The sequence below is a fragment of the Sorex fumeus genome, unplaced genomic scaffold, assembly GCF_029834395.1.
Source record: "Sorex fumeus unplaced genomic scaffold, SorFum_2.1 ptg000153l, whole genome shotgun sequence".
In the NCBI taxonomy this organism is placed as follows: Eukaryota; Metazoa; Chordata; class Mammalia; order Eulipotyphla; family Soricidae; genus Sorex; species Sorex fumeus.
The window spans coordinates 268,102-287,380 of NW_026606210.1; the positions used below are offsets into that span (position 1 = coordinate 268,102).

The 19,279-nt window shown below is 61.6% G+C and overlaps 2 protein-coding genes across 10 annotated transcripts in view; one reads left to right on the forward strand and one right to left on the reverse strand.

The window, feature by feature from the left end:
* The window catches only part of PPP6R2 (protein phosphatase 6 regulatory subunit 2), a 40,277-nt gene extending 39,078 nt beyond the window's left edge, over nucleotides 1-1,199 (reverse strand). For 2 of the 6 annotated variants that reach the window (XM_056107089.1, XM_056107086.1), the window contains exon 1: nucleotides 965-1,197. The gene's annotated coding sequence lies outside the window, so the exon portion shown is untranslated. Of the gene's footprint in view, nucleotides 1-964 lie in introns of all 6 variants that reach the window. The other 4 variants (XM_056107090.1, XM_056107091.1, XM_056107087.1 and 1 more) reach the window with 3 other exon arrangements.
* A 6,729-nt stretch (nucleotides 1,200-7,928) lies between these two features.
* Nucleotides 7,929-17,328, forward strand: DENND6B (DENN domain containing 6B). 4 transcript variants are annotated; one of them, XM_056107041.1, is made up of 20 exons: nucleotides 7,929-8,191; nucleotides 12,135-12,173; nucleotides 12,248-12,290; nucleotides 13,096-13,208; nucleotides 13,631-13,711; nucleotides 14,234-14,339; nucleotides 14,437-14,516; nucleotides 14,590-14,652; nucleotides 14,817-14,872; nucleotides 15,031-15,153; nucleotides 15,232-15,327; nucleotides 15,426-15,520; nucleotides 15,848-15,913; nucleotides 16,009-16,073; nucleotides 16,188-16,277; nucleotides 16,358-16,411; nucleotides 16,516-16,613; nucleotides 16,696-16,798; nucleotides 16,942-17,016; nucleotides 17,143-17,328. In XM_056107041.1, the coding sequence occupies exons 1-20, from the start codon at nucleotides 8,030-8,032 to the stop codon at nucleotides 17,263-17,265; spliced, it is 1,731 nt and encodes a 576-aa protein (XP_055963016.1). In that variant the 5' UTR covers nucleotides 7,929-8,029; the 3' UTR covers nucleotides 17,266-17,328. The 4 variants fall into 4 exon arrangements, with proteins under 4 accessions (XP_055963016.1, XP_055963015.1, XP_055963017.1 ...); XM_056107040.1 differs by having other exon boundaries at nucleotides 16,197-16,277; nucleotides 16,504-16,613; XM_056107039.1 differs by having other exon boundaries at nucleotides 7,930-8,191; nucleotides 16,504-16,613.
* The last annotated feature ends 1,951 nt before the right edge of the window (nucleotides 17,329-19,279 follow it).

Below are 19,279 nucleotides of genomic sequence, written 5' to 3' on the forward strand. Positions count from 1 at the left end.
TGACACAGGGGACAGTGACAGGGATGTTGACATGGAACACGAACAGGGACACTGACACAGAGACACTGACGGGGGACAGTGACCAGGAGACTGACATAGGGACACTGGCAGGCGGGCAGTGACGGCAACAGTGACAGGGATGTTGACAAGGAGACACTGACTGGGACGCTGACACAGGGGCAGTGACAGGGCCGCTGACAGGAGGACGCTGACAGGAGGGGCAGTGCCCGAGAGGCTGACACGAGGGACATGGATGGGGACACACATGAGGGGCGGGGACAAGCAGTGACGGGGACTTGACAGGAGGACGCTGAGAGTGACGGGGACACACACGGGGACTTGACAGGCGGACGCTGACAGCGCCGGGGACACACACGGGGACGGGCACAGGCAGACAGTGACTGACAGGGACTTGACGGGAGGACGCTGACAGGAGGGCAGTGCCGGGGACACACATGAGGGGCGGGGACAAGCAGTGACGGGGACCTGACAGGACACTGACACAGGGACAGTGACGGGGACAGGCAGACAGTGACAGGGACTTGACAGGAGGACGCTGACAGGAGGGCAGTGCCGGGGACACACACGGGGGACAGGGACAGGCAGTGACGGGGACTTGACGGGAGGGCAGTGCCGAGCCGCTGCCACAGGGACACTGACGGGAGGACGCTGACAGGAGCGCTGCCACAGGGACAGTGCCGGGGACACACCTGGGGGACGGGGACAGGCGGACGGGGACCGGACAGGACACTGACAGGGGGACAGTGACGCGGACACACGCGGGGACGGGGAAGGCAGACGGTGCCGGGGACTTGACGGGAGGGCAGCGCCGGGCCGCTGACACAGGGACACTGACGGGAGGACGCTGACAGGAGGGCAGCGCGGGGCCGCTGACCGGAGGACACTGACGAGCTGGTCCCGACGCGGGGACAGGGGCCGACGCCGCCGCGGGGGCCGCACTCACCTGCCCCGCGGGCCGGGCGGGCGGCGCGGCGGCTCCTCTGAGGCCCGGCGGGGGCCAGGGCGCGGGCGGCGGCGAAGCCCGGGCGGCGGGGCTGGCCGCACGCACATGGGCCGGCCGGGCGCCGCGTCCACTGACACGCGCGGGCCGGCCGGAGGCGTGGGGCCGGCTCGGGACCCGCTCGGACCAGCTCGCACCGGCTCGGGACCCGAACGGGCCGCGGCGGCGCTCGGGTCGCTCCAAAATGGCGGCGGCGGGGCCGAGCGCACGCGCGCCGGGGGCAGGACCGGGCGGGGCCGCGCGCGCTGCGGAGGGCAGGACGGGGCGGGGCCTGGCGCTGCGGCGGGCGGGGAGGGGCGGGGCCTGGCGGGGGCGGGCAGAATGGGGCGGGGTTTGGCGCTGCGGTGGGAGGAGGAAGGAGCGGGGCCTCGCTGAGGCGGGCGGGATGGGGCGGGGCTTAGAGCAGCGGCGGGCGGGGAGGGGCGGGGTCTCACTGGGGTGGGCAGAATGGGGCGGGGCTTAACGCTGCGGTGGGAGGAGGAAGGAGCGGGGCCGCGCTGAGGCGGGCAGGATGGGGCGGGGCCTGGCGCTGCGGCGGGCGGGGAAGGGCGGGGCCTCGCTGAGGCGGGCAGAATGGGGCGGGGCTTAGAGCTGCGGTGGGAGGAGGAAGGAGCGGGGCCGCGCTGCGGAGGGCAGGTGGGGCGGGGCTTAGAGCAGCGGCGGGCGGGGGGGCGGGGCCTGGCGCTGCGGCGGGCGGGGAAGGGCGGGGCCTCGCTGAGGCGGGCAGAATGGGGCGGGGCTTAGAGCTGCGGTGGGAGGAGGAAGGAGCGGGGCCGCGCTGCGGAGGGCAGGTGGGGCGTGGCTTAGACCAGCGGCGGGCGGGGGGGCGGGGCCTGGCGCTGCGGCGGGCGGGGAGGGGCGGGGCCTGACGCTGCGGCGGGCGGGGAGGGGCGGGATCTCACCTGGATGGGCAGAATGAGGCTGGGCCTAGTGCTGCGGCGGGAGGGGCAAGGGGCGGGGCCTCTCTGATCGCGCAGGACGGGGAGGGGCCTAGAGCTGCGGTAGGCGGGGAAGGGGCGGGACCTCACTGGGGCGTGCAGGGAGGGGCGGGGCCTAGCGTTGCGGTGGGCGGGGAAGGGGCGGGGACTCGCTGAGGAGGTCATGGTGGGGCGGGACTTAGAGCGCGGCGGGAGGGAGGGCAGGGGTGGGGCCGCGCTGCAAAGGGCGGGGCGGGGCCGCGCTCACGTGGTGCCAGAGAGGTGCCCACAGAAGGTGAGAGCAATCTGGGCGCAGGTAATAGTAGGGTGCGGGCTTCTCTTTTGCTTCACCCTAGTGTTTGATAAATTAAGCGCGATTCACTTTTGTTATGGGGTAATAAAGTTTCCAATGCAACACCGGCAACAGAACAGTACTTTGGAGATCTGTTAGGATCTGAGGTCCTTTACTTACACGGGGTTCCCTTGGACCTTCCTCTGTGGCTAAACGCCTCTACAGTGTACCTCAGGGGTGGTCACAGCCAATGTCAGCCACCTGCTGCCCATGGACTGTCCCCATCCAGCCCTGTTTCCTAATGGCCACTGGTACTCGCTGCTTTTCCAGGTTGCTGCAGTTTTGTACATGAATATTTGTTGGAAACAGTTCAAAGGGTTCTCTAAAATGAGTTTCTTCTCTACTATCCTTGGGTCTAAATCTCCCATGCTGTTACGTTATATTCCACAAACGAGTGCAATCTTCCTATGTTTTTCCCTTTCTTCCTGATTCATTTACTTAGCATGATACTCTCCATGTCAATCCACTTATATGCAAATTTCATAACTTCATCTTTTCTAACAGCTGCATAGTATTCCATTCTAATAACAGTTCTTGTGACATCTGAAACCAGAATCAGATCTGTCAACTGGCTAAAAAAATTGTTCATATTTTCTTGCATTTGGTTGTATTAATGTTTGCTTTTACTAATTACAAATAAATTTAGCTATAAAACTAATCTTAAAAAAAACCTTTAAAGGGAATAATTTGTTCTTTCCAAACAGGGACTTTATAATAGTAAGTTTAATAATGTAATTATTAAGTTTATTACTGATACTAATAGCACAGCGGTAGGGCATTTGCCTTGCACGCAGCCAACATGGCTGACCCGAGTTCGATTCCTCCGCCCCTCTCGGAGAGCCCGGCAAGCTACCGAGAGTATTCGATATGCCAGACACAGTAACAACAAAGTCTCCAATGGAGACGTTACTGGGCCCGCTCGAGCAAATCGATGATCAACGGGAGGGCCTTTACCTTTACCTTTACCTTACTGATACTAAAACCAGTTTGGGTGATTTCAAATAGTCATCCTGTTCATTTTCTTGTGATTTAACCTTTTGTTATTTGAAAAATTAGGATGCAGATGTATTAATTTTTAAGAGAAACACAGTGTTGTAGAAAACACAAAACAAAGAACATTTGTCTTTGAAGGGTCACACCTGGAAGGAGGGAATGACTTAGCCTAACGTGAGTGACGCAAACTTACTCGGAGATCCTGAGGATGGCCTCACGGTCTCACTGGGTCTCTTCCTACCGGAGAGGAATGCAATAAAGGAAAGATGGTCAAGACACCTTCAAGGCTTGCATCCTTTTTCTCACCACAGATTTTTGTGATTTAGCACAGAGGGTAGGGTGTTTACCTTGCGCGCAGCTGACCCGGCCGACCCAGGGTCAATTCCTCCGCCCCTCTCGGAGAGCCCAGAAAGCTACCAAGAGTATCTCGCCTGCCCGGCAAAGCCTGGCAAGCTCCCCGTGGCATATTCGATATGCCAAACACAGTAACAAGAAGTCTCACAATGGAGACATCACTGGGCCCGCTCGAGCAAATCGATGAACAACAGGAGGACAATGACAGTGACTTCTTGTGCCAGTGTGAGCTATGGGGAAGTATTGGAAAAAGAAACAGAACAGAACACTGTCTTGGGGCCCAGAGAGGCTGCAGGGGTTAAGAACCTTGTGATACGTTCCACCACATGCCTTGCTGGTCTGTGACCTATTGGTAGGCCTCTCAGACTGTGCCCCAGCAGTTCCCTGTTCCCTCCGTTTTCCTCAAGTCTCTGGCCATGGCCTCATGCATACGGGTGAGATCCCAGCTGTCCTGTCACCTGTCTGGCATAGGTGAGGGGGCAAAGAGAGGGTGCTGCCTGGGGAGGCTACCTTTTACCTGTTACCTCCCACCCCCAGACATCCCCTTGTCTATTTGGAGTGGAGACCTTTATTGCAGGTGTTTTTTTTTTTTCTTTTTGGGTCACACCCAGCGATACACAGCGGTACTTCTGGCTCTGCACTCAGGAATTACTCCTGGCAGTGCTCGGGGGACCATATGGGATGCTGGAAATTGAACCCAGATTGGCCACATGCAAGGCAAACACCCTACCCACTGTGCTATCACTCCAGCCCCAGGTAAAATTTTAAATGGCCCGTTAAACTAGTTCACCTGGGACTCAATCCTATCAATCCAAATCCCTATGACCGCATATGGTCCTCCAGTACCACCACAGTCATTCCAGAGCACAGCCAGGAATGTCCCTGAGCACTTCAGGATGTGACCCTCACCACCAAAACAAGAGACAACTTGTTCCATTAGTGGTCGTTACTGCCCCTCAGCTCCAAATTCAGCATGACCCTTTTGGCAGAATGACTCTGGCCTTCTGCTTGTGGCTCTGTTCACACAGGCATTCAGATACAGAGGCTCATCTCTAGGTTTCTCCATTCCAGCTCCTGCCACCCCCTGGCCAGGCGTGACCTCTCAGGGAGCTCTATGGAAGAACAACGTCTCTGTACACATCTCTAAAACACCACTTTTTAAAAATTTTTATTTTTGGTTTTGAGACAGTCAGCAGTCCTCAGGGCTTAGTCCTGGATCACTTCAGAGACCAGTTCTGGTAGGCCAGTTCTGGGGGACCAAATGGGATGCTGGGGATTAAACCTGAGTGGGCTGCATGAGGGCAAGTGGCCTACCCACTGCCCTATGGGACACTGGGAGTCAAATCCGGGTCGGCCACACGCAAGGCAAACACCCTATCCACTGTGCTATCTCCCCAGCCCTGTTTTTTTTTTTCTTTTTGGATCATGTGATGCTCAGGGGTTACTCCTGGCTCTGCACTCAGGAATTACTCCTGGTGGTGCTTGGGGAATCATATGGGATGCCGGGGATTGAACTCGGGTTGGCTGCATGCAAGGGAAATACCCTACCTGCTGTACTATCACTCTGGCCTGGGATCTTCAATTTTTTTTTCTTTTTGGGTCACACCTGGCGATGCACAGAGGCCATTCCTGGCTCTGTGCTAAGGGGTGACCCTGGAAGTACTCAGAAGACCATATGCAGTCTGTGTATTTGAACTAGGGTTGCAGCCACGTCCCTGGACCCAGGGATTTTCAGTTTTATGTATAATAACTAACATAATAGAGTTGTCCCCCAACAGGAAAATAAACAAAGTCTATTTACATTTACAGGAATAAGAGTTCAAAGGCTTAAGTGCAGACTTTGCTGGAAGGAGGTCATGGTTTGATGGTTTGATCCCAGCACCACACAGTCCCCCTAGCCCTGCTAGGAGCAAAAGACAAAAAAGAGTGTGGGCCCAAGAGATAGTACAGCAGTGAGGGCATTTTCCTATATCCCAGCACCACATACGGTTCCCTCGGTCCCAGCAGGAGTGAGCCCCAAGAAACACTTGCATGACCCAAAAGGCAAAGAAAGAAAGGTGAGGGCAGTTGTGAGTTCACAAAGTAAAATGCAGGTGCTACAACAGCACACGTGTGCGTTCAGTGACCCTGAGCCACACCCCGTCCTCCCCAGGCCTCCCCAGCAGAGAAACAGAGAGACGGAGAGACGGAGGACCACAGCCTGATGGTGAAAATGGTTTAATGCAAAGCGGTTAACATACTTATAGAAGATCTGAGGGGGTTGAGGTAAGGACATAGGTGTGATTGATCATTTACATAGGTAAGACATCTAGAAATTTATGTAGATTATTTACATAGATAAAAGGTAGGAAATTCTCTTTTGAGGAGATTACTTTGTCTCTCAGGGATATCTACATCGCTTTTATCTTTTATCTTTCCCTCTAGTTGTATGTAGTTCTCTGGGCTCTGAGAGCAAACAAGGCTTTTACCATAAATCCCAGACCAAGTCCTCAGGCCATTCAGCTTGTCCTTCCCCATGGGGATCCTGTCTGTTAAGTCACAACAGCTTGCATCAAGACCATACACTTATGCTTTATAGAATGTCCCATTTCCATGCCAGGGTAGCTTTGTCACTCATCCCAGGTCCATCCCCGTCCCGTGGCAGGGCCTCCTTTTTGGGGTGTTATTAGGAACTATAGCAACTGAAGCCTGAGTCAAGTAATTATGACCAAGTAATTATGCCCAGGAGTAAATATATTTCAGAGTCAATCAACTCCCAAATATCAGGAGCATAGCATTAATGGTGTTTCTGTGTTCAACCAAAGAACATTGCTCTATAGTAAAATATAAAAAGGCTATAGGGGAAATAGAAAAGTAAGTACCAATACGCAGTACTTCAAATACGAAGCACAGAATTACCACAACGTTTGGGCTTATAAGTAATCAAGACTCACTGGGGGAACTGTGACAATGAGAGGTAAAATACAAAGGAAAAGTCAAAGATAAACTTTAAGTTGGGGATGCTTGCAAGGGCATGATAAGCTTCTCTGGGAGGAGGAAAAAGGGGCAATTCACTGATGAAGCCTAAAACGCTTAGGATTAATATCCAACACTGGATGGCAGACCATGTGCAGTGGCATATCTGACTTCAGGCCAGAGTACGGAAATCCAAAAGTCGGCATTCATCCTTCCCCTGCCTCTGAGCAAGAGGCTGCAGTGCTCCAGAGGTGTGGTTAGAGAGAGGAAGATGAGTATACCACCAGCCTATGCACGAGTGTAAAAGACACTGAAAACTGGTGGGTGGTCTACCCGGCCAAACAGGAGCCAACAGTGCCTGCATTGGGAGCTTAGCTTGTTTCGTTGCTAAGAATCATCAGAAGATACCACATTATGCGATGAGGCGACCCAAAGTTAGCAGAAAAGCAGCTTGGAAACAGGGTGAGACGCTCCAGGGTGAGACGCTTGGAGGTGAGACGCTCCAAGATGCTCCAGGGACCGGATGCCTGGAGAACAACCTGCATAAAAGTTCTTCCCCTTTTGGGAGGGGGGGGGGGAGAGGTTTGGGACACGCTTGTCAGTGCTCAGGGTTACTCCTGCTTGGCACTCAGGAACCACTCCGGGCAATGCTCAGGGAACCGAATGGAGTGCGCGGTTTGGGGTGGGGGGGCGCTTGCAAGGCAAACGCCCTACCTGCTGTACTGCCTTTGCGACCCCCAAGCAAAAAAGTCCTGAACCGTTCCAGGCTAAGCGTGCACAGTCTGACTTCTGTACTATGCTTGTTTGCTTAACTTGGGACGGATGCCGCCCAGGAGGACGTGGTAAGAATGTATAAAGCTCCTGGACAAACTGGGGGCTGTTGGGTCCGCTGAGACCCCGGCTCTCGGGCTCGGCAGCCCCTGCAGGTTGCTGCTAATAGGCTCTTCAAATAGGCGAACAAGTGCGTCGGAGACTTCTCGAATAACCTGTCACCCCGCAACGATTGTTAGCTCAGCTCCGGGTCAGCCGGGCGGCGCTGGGGGGACTCGCGGAAACGCCTCGGGTGCTGCCCGGAGGCGGCCCGGGGGGCGCTGGAAGGCTCGGGGGCCCAAGGGCGAGGACCCGCGGCCGGGTCGCCACGCATCGGCGCGAGGAGAGCTGACCCGTGCCCGGCGGACCCGGGTCCCCGCACGGGGGCGCCGACAGCCGAGTGGGCAGGTCGCGGGTCCCGCACCCGCGCGTCCCTGCTGCCCGCCGCGGCTCCGTGGCGAGCCGGGCGCAGCGCGCTCCTCCCGCCGCCAGGGGGCGCCCCCGCGGCCGCTCTGGCCGCCCGTGGCCGGAGCTCGACTGCTTCGCGGCGCTGTGGCCACGCACGCCCAGGCCGTCGCCCGGGCGAGCGGTTCCCCCGGCAACGCACGGCCGGCCGCCGCAGCCGCCATGGACGTGCCGAGCGGCGCCGAGCCTCTGCGGGCCCGCAGCCGTGCCGGCACGGCCTCCTCGGGGGCACCGGACCCGGCGGCGCCCTGGGCGCGCTTCTCGGCCTGGCTGGAGTGCGTGTGCGTGGTCACCTTCGACCTGGAGCTGGGCCAGGCGCTGGAGGTGAGCGGGCCGGGGCGGGGCCAGGAGGCAGGGGGCGGGGCCAGGGTGAGGCGGGCTGTGCCGGAAGTCGGGGCGGGGCCGAGCAAAGGGGCGGGAGCTGAGAAGGGGCGGGAGGGGATAGCGCGGTGCCGGAAGCTGGGGCGGGGCCTGCGAGGGGCGGGGCCGGGAAATGATAGCGCGGTGCCGGAAGCCGGGGGCGGGGCCTGAGGGGCGGGGCGATCTCGGAGTTACGTGGAGGGCGGGGCTGGAAGCCAGGGGGAGAGGTCTGGTGAGGGGCGGGTGGGCGTTAAGGGGCGAAGCTTAGAGGGGAGGGCGGACCCCTCCCCAGGGCTGAGTGCTCAGGTGTGCCTCCTCTCCGAAGAAGTAGGGACAGGTTGCCAGGACTTCCCATTGGTAGGGAGGGGAACAGGGTAATGCTCTTGGACCCTGAAGCTAATACAGTGGGGAGAGTGCTTGTCTTGCACGGGCCAGCAAGGGTCCATCCCTGCAACCAAATATGGTTCCTGGACCCTGCTTGGAGTGGTCCCTAAGCTCTGAACCAAGATAAGACCGGGTGTGGCGCGCTCTCTCTCTTACACACACACACACACACACACACACACACACACACACGATTACACCACCCACACACACACACACCCGAGATACCCTCAGGGGGTGTTGAAGAACCAGTAGAGAGCTTAAGGGACCTGCCTTGCATGCACCCAAGCCAGCCTGGATTCTCTGCAAAAATGGGAACCAGGGGTTGTGGTTGGAGCAATAGCACAGCGGGTAGGGCGTTGCCTTGCACGCGACCAACCCAGGTTCGATTCCCAGAATTCCATATGGTCCCCCGAGCACCGCCAGGGGTAGTTCCTGAGTGCAGAGCCAGGAGCAACCCCTGAGCATTGCTGGCTGTGACCAAAAAAAATAAAAATGGAAACCACCCCCAAGCACTGAAAACTGGTGGGTGGTCTATCCAGACAAGCAGGAGCCAACAGTGAACACTGCCACTGCCCAGCAGGACTGGAAAAACTCCAGAGAGGCACTCTAGATGTTTCCAAACAGAAATCTGTCTCTGCTTTCCCACCCAAGCTACCTAGCTGGTGGCCCTCCCATTCATTAGCACCTCACTTGGCGTTTCCCACCTCCGGCAGGCCCCTTCCCCCAGCACCAGGTGTAGATGAAGCTGGGTCCATCTAGATAGGGAGCTTCTGTGCATGAAAGGCATGAGCTGCCCATGGGGCTGAAGTGGACTTCAGCACACACAGGAACTGCAGCCCTCCCAAAGGTGCTTTGGTCACATCCCCACTTGACTTGCCCAGGTCACAAAGCTGACATTGTTACTCTTTTCCAAATTCTTTCTTATCCAATCACAAGCGATTAGGAAACTGTTTCTTTGCTTTTTCCCCCCCTTTTTGGCAAGGGGGGGTAGCGGGGGTGGGAGCCGGTAGTGGTTGGTCACTCTTCTACCCCCGACAGGTCCTCATGTTCAGGGTAACATGCAGTGCCGAGAATCATCCCAGGGTTGGTGGGTCAGAGGGATTAGTTCGGGAGGTAAGGCTCTTGCCTCTGTTCTCAGGAGTCACACCTGACAGTGCTGGGGGCCCCTATGTGCTGCCAGGGATCAAATCCCGGGTTGGTCACGTGCAAGGTGCGTAAGTGCCATGCCATTATACTGTCTCTTCAGCACTGCCAAGAGATTGGTTCTTAAGGCATTCGCATATAATTTTTTGAATGGTACGGCCATTCAGAAAGTGAATTCTAAGCTAGTATTGATAGAGGCTCTGTGTACCTGGGCTCCTGAGTCTTTTCTGAGGCTGGGCAGTGCAAGGAAGGGTCTTGGGGGACCCTGGGGCAGGCGCTTAGGACTCATAGAGACTTCATGTACAGATGCAGACCAGAGGAAGGAAGGCAGTTTGACCAGATGCTGAAAGATGGGGACTGAGGCCTGGAGCTCCTGCTTTGCGATTTGAAACCCTGGGTTCAATCCTCATCACCACCACCTCCTTGCCCTGCCCCCTGTGGTCCCTTAACACCACTGGGAGTGACTCCTGCTCCTAGGCCAAGCCAAGTGTTGCCCCTGAATAGCAACAGGTTTGCCAAAAAAATAAAAAGATCACAGTTGAGGGAGAGTTTAGGAGTCTTTGCACACAACCAAGGAAGAGGGACTGGGTCACGGAACAGTCCCCACAGTGAAGAGCAGAAGAGCATCTGCTCACGTGCACTCATTGCAGTGAGAGCGATGAGAGCCCAGCCCTATTCCATCCTGGGACACAGCACAGCCAGAACGATCATCCTGTGCCAGGGACCCCCTGAGAGTGACAGGGATCCCCGCAGAAGACACTTCCTGCGCCCCTTCCTACATGTGAGGCAGGAGCCAGGCTTGAGTGGGTGGGGACGCCGTGGGTTCAGGAGTCTGCAGGATGTTGGGAAGGGTCTGGCTCCCCCACCTCTGCTCCTGGAACCTCCTCAGATCCCAGCGGGTCTGGGGAGCCTGCTGGTTGGATCTCGGCTGAAGGGTCACAGAGCCCCTTCCATCCTCCCATCCTGCCACCCCTAGTCGGCCCCCGCAGCCAGCAGGCTGTCTCGGGGCCCGTCCTGTCTCAGGCACAGCCGAGAACCTCCAGAGTCATTTGTGAAGCTTCCATCAACATTTACCATCCAGGCATTGGAGTTGAGAGGCCACTTTCTGACGTCTCATGGAAAGGCACAGAGCCCCATGGACTGATGCATTGCTTCTCTGCAAAGCACTGTATTTCTTCGAATGAAACTGAGCAACAAAGCGTGACCATGAGGGGCTAGGGCTGGAGCAATAGCACAGTGGGAAGGGAGTTTGCCTTGCACGCGGCCGTCCCGGGTTTGATTTCCAGCATCCCATATGGTCCCCTGAGCACCACCAGGGGTAATTTCTGAGTGCAGAGCCAGGAGTGACCCAAAAAGAAAAAAAAAGTGACAATGCTGACTCCTGATCCAGCAGAAGCAGCTGGTGGTCTGCAGTGCCAGCTCCCCAGAGTGGAGGCAGGGAAGTGGGTGGGACCTGGAGCAACCCTGAGGCACAGCAACTGGCACCACACAACTAAAGAAGAGAAAGAGGAAAGGAGGAGTGTGGAGAAGGCAGCTTTGACCTTTGGACCCACACCTGGTGCTGCTTAAGGGATCCTTCCAGCTCTGTGCTCAGGAGTCTCTCCTGGTGGTGTTCGGGGCTCCGAGCCTCCTACATGCAAAACCTGCACCAGCCCCTGGAACCCTGTTCAGCCTCCGAGCCCCACTTTGAAAGGCCAGTCCTAGAGTCACTCACTCGTCCAGGCTGAGTGGTCATGTCAACTTCACCCTGTGCGACTGGGTCCCCAAACAGCTGAGCAGAGTGGGAGTGGGGGGGAGGGGCAGCCCCGTCCCCAGAGGCCTTTGGTTTGTGGCACAGATAAAGGTCCCTCCAGTCCAAGGTCACCACTGGGGTTCCTGCACGGCGGGAGTCACTTGTTCTACTGACGTCCAGCCCGTGCAGGTGGGGAGCCACATGCAGGTCCTGGGCAACCTACTCTACCAAACAGCCCGCCTTGGTACCATGGGGGCATCAGGCAGACCCATGCCCTGGGAAACACCGCTGGCCCTGTCTGGTTGGTGTTGTATAGGGAGTTCCGGCCCTGCCTGGGTACAGCTGCCAGGTTGCCAGCCTTTCCCTGACCGCAGGTGTCATACGGTTGGGTGGAGCAGGGCCACAGGCTGTCCTAGGCATACACTGCAGGCCAGGAGCTTCCGGACACCCACCATGCTGCTGGGGCGTGGATGCCGCTGTCAGGGACGGGAGGGCGGGACAGGCAGCAGACTGGCAGGTGGAGGCCCGCAAGCTCTGGGACCCCGAGCGGTGTGGGCAGGTGCGGGGCAGAGGGGCATGCCCGCCGCGTGCCCAGGGAGGAGAGGATGCTGTGACCTGTCCTCAGCCAGCGCTCTTGTCCTGCAGCTCGTGTACCCCAGCGACTGCCGCCTCACCGACAAGGAGGTGGGTCCCGGCCCCCTCGGGAGCAGCCGCACCCCAGGAGTGAGCTGGCTCTCACTGCCTCTCGTGTGTTTCAGAAAAGCAGCATCTGCTACCTGTCCTTCCCGGACTCCCACTCAGGTAGGTGCCACGCAAGGCGGGATGGGGGCCGGACCCTGGTGAGGGCGGGGCCTCTTGACAGTGGGCGGGGCCCACTTGGCAGTGGGCGGGGTCTGACTGCCAAAAGGGGCGGGCCTGACCACGCTGAGGACGGGACAGGAAGTTAGTGGGTTGAGGCCTGACTGACAGGGGATGGGCCCTGACTGATGAGGGCGGGGCCAGAGGAGGGGGCGGGTCCGTAGTGATGAGGGCGGAGCCAGACTGACAGGAGAGGTGGGTCTGACTACACTGAGGGCAGGGCAGGACAGGAAGTTGGTGGGTTGGGGCCTGACTAACAGGGGATGGGCCCTGACAGTGATGAGGGCGGGGCCGGAGGATGTGGGCGGGGCCTGACAGGAGGGGTGGAGCCTGACCGCGCTGAGGGCGGGGCAGGAAGTAGGTGGGTGGAGACCTGACTGACAGGGGGCGGGCTCTGACAGTGACGTGGGCGGGGCCAGAGGACGTGGGCGGGGCACGAAGTAGTGGGTGGAGGCCTGACTGACAGGGGCGGGACCTGAATGCCAGGAGTAGGGTCCCTGCCTGGCAGCGCTGAGGGCGGGGCCTGTGGCCAAGGGCTGAGTCATCCAGGTGCCACTGCCCTGGACAGTTGGGTGGGCCGCAGGGTCGGGTGGGTGGCAGTTCCTGAATGCTGAATGAGTGGGCACCAGGGGAAATCCACAGTTAGGGTACGCAGCTCTGGGCCAGGGCATTGCAACATGTCCCAGCCCAGCTCAAGGGGCCCTTGCTAGGACCCCAGCCCTGACACCTGGGGTCTGCTTCACCCCAGGCTGCCTTGGGGACACCCAGTTCAGCTTCCGCATTCGCCAGTGTGGAGGGCCCAGGACCCCATGGCACTCTGAGGACAGAGGCTATGACAGCGGGGTCCCCACGTGGCTGCAGGTGAGCATTTCCCCATGCAGGGGAAAGCAGCCCCTGGTGGCCCCATGGGGCCAAGCTCGCGGCTGTGAGCAGAGGGATCCCTCAGGCCAGTACTGTGGGGTGGGGGCTGGCACTCCGCTCCCTTCTCCGTGTGGCCCAGCCAGTGGTCAGGCTCAGCAACCCAGACCAGCACATCCCTCCCAGTGCTCGCTGCCCTCCACGCTGTGACCCACAGCTCTGCCCAGCTGGTCCCATTGAGGGGCTGCCCTGGTCATGGGCCGCTTCCCCAAGCGCAGGGGTGGCTGCCTGGGACTGCCCGAGCAGCCCGTCCTCCTTCTGCAGCCGCTCGGCCCTGCCTGAGAGGGAGGGGGTGGGGTGGGACACGGGGACTGTCAGTCAGGGGGTGGGGGGGACCCTCAGGTCACGGCTCTCATCCCCTACAGCGGGAGCCTGCGCACTACTTCGGCTACGTGTACTCCCGGCAGGTGCGGGACAGCTCCGTGCAGAGGGGCTACTTCCAGAAGGTGGGGACCAGTGCGCGGTGGGGGGCTGAGGACCCTGTTGGGGTGTGAGTCACCAGACACCCCCACCTCTTGGCACCAAGTGGGGCCCATTTTCCAAGAGCAGAGCCTGGTGGGATGGCATGGGGTGGGGGGTGCACGTGCCCCTCTCCCTGGGAATCGCTGGCGCCCCCTGCTGACCCGGCACAGTGCTGGAACCTTCAGTCCCGCCCCTGGGCATGCTTTTGCTTCAGCTCAGAAACGTGGCAGAGGGCCAGAGCCATAGGACAGCCCGGAAGGTGCCCGCCTCACCCGCAGTGCCCCAGCCCAATCCCCAGCACCACATAGGGTCCCCCGTGCCCCAGCTGGAGAGATCCCTGAGCTCAGAGCCAGGAGTAAGCCCCGAGCACCGCTGAGTGTGACCCAGAGACTAGCAGCAACTACCTGAGCACCTTCCTGGGGGCAGCGCCAACCTGGGGTGTTCCCGCCCGGGGTGCCCCTGCGGGTTCCTGAGGCCCGAGGGCATCTCGCTGCCTGCACCCGCAGTCTCTGGTTCTGCTCTCCCGCCTGCCCCTGGTCCGGCTGTTCCAGACGCTTCTGGGCCTCATGGCCCCCGAGTACTTCGACAAGCTGGCGCCCTGCCTGGAAGCAGGTAAGGGGCCTCTGCGTGGGGCTCCCCACGGTGGCTGCCCAGGGGGCCAGCACCGAGCCCTGCCTGGGGTTGCGTGACCTCCCACTCGTGTCCGCAGTGTGCAACGAGATTGACCAGTGGCCAGCCCCGATTCCGGGGCAGACCCTGAACCTGCCGGTGCTGGGAGTGGTGCTGCAGGTGAGGTGCCGGCTGGCGGGAGCCCAGGGGCTGGCAGCGCCGGCCCCCAGATGCAGTGGCCTCTGCCCCACAGGTGCGCATCCCGTCCAGGGCGGACAAGCCCGAATGCAGCCCTCTGGAGCAGCAGTGCCACGAGGTGGAGCACCAGGCTGGGCACTCACAGACTCACCCCTCCCTCCCGCCCTCCCTCCCTCCTGCCTGCCGGGGAGGGCGAGAGACCAGGGGAAGGGAGGCTTGCTGTGTCCTTGAGCCTTCCTGAGCAGCAGCTCTGTGCTCAGGCCACCCCCACCCCCTCTTCAGGACCTGCTGCCTGCGCCTGTGGTCCTCAGCAGCGCCCATGAGCTAGACCTGTTTCGGTGAGCTGCCCACTGGGCGGTGCTGCCCTGCCCGTCAGGGGTGGTGGGGGAGGAAGACAGAACCTTTCAGGGCGCATGGGAGGAAGGTTCTGGAAGGCTCTGTCTGAAGGGGCTGCTGCCTGCCTGGGGTGCTGAGGCCCTCTGCTCTGCCTGCCCAGGTGTTTCCAGTCCGTGCTGACCCATGTGCAGACCCTGTGGGAGCTGCTGCTCCTGGGGGAGCCCCTGCTGGTACTGGCGCCCTCGCCAGCTGCGTCCTCCGAGATGGTGCTGGCCCTGAGCAGGTAGGTGGGTGCGGGGTGGGGGTGAGGGGGCTGCGGCCAGCCCTGTGCCTGCCCTCACGCCCCCGCTGTCCTCCACAGCTGCCTGCAGCCGCTCAAGTTCTGCTGTGACTTCCGGCCCTACTTCACCATCCATGACAGCGAGTTCAAGGAGTTCACCACGCGCACCCAGGCCCCGTAGGCGCCGCCCCTGCCCGCCCGTCCCCCACCCGGCCGCGGCCTCTTCTCTCCCTCTCTCCCTTCCTCCCTGTCTCTCTCTCTCTTTCTCTCTCTAGACCAAACGTGGTCCTGGGAGTCACAAACCCTTTCTTTATCAAAACACTCCAGCACTGGCCCCACATCCTCCGCATTGGGGAGCCCAAGATGTCAGGTGAGCCAGGGATGGAGAGGGCGCCAGGGCCGAGGGGTCCCCAGAGGAAGGGACCAGGGAGGAATGAAGGGTCAGAGAGGAGTCCCCCGAGGACGATTTCCAGGAGGAGGGACCAGAGAGGGGTCACCCGCCAGAGGACAGGTCCTGGGAAGTGGAGCCATGGGAGGAGGGGGTCCCGTGAGGAGGGGTCGGAGAGGGGTCCCCAGAGGAGGGATCCTGGGAGGTGGGACTGCAGGTGAGGTGGGGCCCAGGAGGGGGGTGGACGCTGCAGGCTCAGTGGTGAAGATCCCTGGGGTCAGCACTGAGGCGCTGCCACATGCCTTCTAGGGGACCTGCCTAAGCAGGTCAAGCTGAAAAAGCGCTCGAGGCTGAAGACCCTGGACACTAAGCCAGGTGCTGGCCCCGGGGACCACCCGCCGCGGGGAGGCCTGGTGGGCGTGGAGGCAGCCAGCCCACCGCAGCTCTGCCCTAGCTCTGCCCTCCCGCAGGCCTGTACACTGCGTACACCGCACACCTGCACCGCGACAAGGCGCTGCTGCGACGGCTGCTCAAGGTAAGGCTGTGGGCGGGGCCTGCGGGAGGGAGGGGCGGGGCCTGCGGGAGGGAGGGGCGGGGCCTGTGGGCGGGAAGGCGGGGCCGGCGGGCTCAGCAGCGCCCCCTGCCGCAGGGCCTGCAGAAGAAGCGGTCATCGGACGTGCTGTCGGCGCTGCTGAGGCGCCACCTGCTGGAGCTCACGCAGAGTTTCATCTTCCCCTTGGTGAGCCCCGGGCCGGGAGGGGGGCAGACTGCGGGGGTGGGCGGGGGGCTGTGCTAGGCTAACTCCCGCCTCATCCCCAGGAGCACTATATGGCCAGCCTCATGCCCCTGCAGAAGAGCGTCGTGCCCTGGAAGGTGGGTCCAGGGCAGGGCCCAGGAGGGCAGGCAGGCGGGGCAGAGCCCCTCCGTCTGTCCCGCGGGCTCCCGGGCTCACCGCGCCTTCTCAGACTCCCCCGCAGATCGGGCCCTTCCTCCAGGACGACTTTCTGCGCAGCCTGGAGCAGGCGGGGCCCCAGCTCACCTGCGTCCTCAAGGGCGACTGGAGGGGCCTCTACAGGTGGGTGCGGGCTGCGGGTTTACATGCTGACCGCCTGTGCCCTCCGTGCACCCCAGCCGACATCCTCCGCCCCCCTCGCCAGGCGCTTCTTCAAGTCTCCCCACTTCGATGGCTGGTTCCGGCAGCGGCACCGGGAAATGACCCAGAAACTGGAGGCCTTGCACCTCGAGGCCATTTGCGAGGCGGTAAGGGCTCAGCCTCAGATGGGGCCGTAGGGCACTGCACGCTAGGGGCAGGGGTGCAGGGGTCAGCTGCTTACAGGGCTCAGAGGGCAGGGCCGGGGGGTGTCCAGGGCACAGGTCCACTGCACAGCCCTTGTCCCCAGCAGAACCTTGAGAACTGGATGAAGGACAAGTCTGAGGTGGAGATCGTTGACCTGGTTCTGAAGCTGCGAGAGAAGCTGGTGAGTGTGCGTGTCCCTGGGCCCCTGTCCTGCCGCCCCCCCGTCCTGCCGCCCCTCCTGTTCTGCCCTCCCTCCTGACCCTGGTGTCCCTTGATTCCTGCCCCGACCACCACCCCTGTCCTGCAGGTGCGGGCACAGGGCCACCAGCTGCCCGTGACGGTGGCCACACTGCAGCGGGCAAAACTGTACATCGACACGGTCGTGGGCTCCCTGCCCAAGGACCTGCAGGCCGTCCTCTGCCCGGCCTAGGGGCTCCTGGTGTGCTCGGCTTCCCTCAGCGCGTGAGCCCTTTCACTGGCTCTCCCCTGCCATCCCAGCCCAGCACTGTCTCCGCAGTAAAGGTGGCATCAAAACCACAGCCTGGCCCCGAGTAGTGGCCAACGACACGCTGCCCAGAGCCTCATTCCCTGCACCCCCGTCTGCCGCAGTGTTGTTGGCCCAAGCCGCCTGCCCAGCCCTGTGGGCCGAGACATGATTATCCCAGCAGGCTGCAGCCTCGGGCAGGAGCAGCTGACAAGGCACCACACTGCCCATCCCCTGATTGCCTGGGTCATTCCCTGGACCAGTCTGTGGTCTACTGGGAGCCACTAGGGGGCAGTGTGTGCCTGGCCACAAAGTGAGCCCTGGCGTGGGCGTCCACTCCGGGCACCCCACTGGCTCCTGGGCAGGAGGATGGTTCTTACCTTGCTGCTTCCCCGCAAGGGGCGCCTGGACGTGCCCAGTGGGCAGTGCCCACCTGCTGCCGGAGGGGTTCTGGCCAGACCCACCCCCACACTGGCCCTGCCAAGTCCCCATGTGGCAGTGCCCAGAGCCAGCTCTGGAACGGTCTCCCCCACTGCCGCCAGGAAGCCTGTCCCTGTCCCCACTGCAGCCTCACGGCCAGGTCCAGTACGGATGGCAGAGCTGCAGGATGTGGCCAGGCAGGTGTCCACAGTGCAGAGGGTGGGCTCGAGCTCCTGGTTCACAAGTCATCTGGCAGCCTGCCCCGCTCTGACCTGTATAGGCACAGGATGGCAGCGTCCCCTCCGGGCCGGTTCTCACCAGGGCTCAGAGATGCAGCTGCCACTCCTGCGGGAGACCGCAGCTCGGGGGGCCTCTGCATGCGGGAACGGAGACCACCCCCTGGCTTTCAGGGGCTGCAGCCTGTGATGTGCTGAGCGCCACGGGGAGGGGCTGTGGGGGGCCTCCAAGAAGCACCTGCGGCTCCAGCGGTCTGGAACAGTCTGGAAGCCCCCTCTTCTCCGCCTCCTCCCCTGGGCACCTGACGGGGGGCCTGGCTGCTCCCACCAGCTGCTTCTCGTGCCCCTGGGCTGAGCTGGCGGCTGGCACACCGGCCCAAGCTGCTTGGATGCCACAGGCCGGCTCTGGGCGCTGTGCGGCTTGTGGCAGCAGGGACAGAGGGTCCCCACGGCAAAGGCGCAAGGACGTGCCGGAGCAGCTGAGCGGGGAGACGGGTGGGGACAGGAAGGACAGTCGGGCCCAGGCTTCCTGTGCTCGTTTTAGACGCCCTCTGAACCGGGACAGACCTCCCCGCGGTCGGGCATTAAACACCATGGACCACTGCTGCTGTGTCTGCACTTCCTCTCCGATAGTCGGTGCCCCGTGCATCCGGCGATGTGCTGTGCGGTGGGTGGCGGGCGGGCTGTGGTGTGGATGTGGTTGAGGGGTGAAAGTTTGGCCAGACTGGTTTGGGGGGGTGCGGGGAGCCGCCTCTCCCGAGGAGGCCTGTGTCCCCGCCCCTGAGGCAGGTCGGGAGTGGGGGCGTGGGCTGAGCTGGGTGCCCACCCAGGGCCCTCTCTGGCTGCCCGGCTGGCTGCTGCCCGCACCAGGCCTAGTGGCCGTCCCCACACCCGGACCTGGGATTCGGGGTGAAGGGTACAAGCACCGCTGGGCCCCCACCGCTCTGTCCTCGCCGGCCTTCCTACCTACCGCAGCTTGGGGCGAGAGGGGTCCCCAGCGTCCTTCGCCCACCGTCGTGGGGCCAGGCTCTGGGGGCCGGCACGGTGCACAGGGAACCTGAGGCTGCGGGCCCCCGGCTGGGGCTCCCCGGGGCCCCAGCACCGCAGGGCACGGCCGCCACCCCACACCCCGCCGGCCGCGCGACCCGGGCCGCCCGTGCCCGCTCCCCTCCCCTCCCCTCCCCACGCTCCCCCGGCCCGCCCCCTCCGCCCTGCGCCCCTGCCCCTCCCTCGGCGCCCCTCCCCGCGGCCCCGCCCCTCCCCCGCCCCCACCCTCCCCTCCCCCTCCCCGCCGGCGGGGGCGG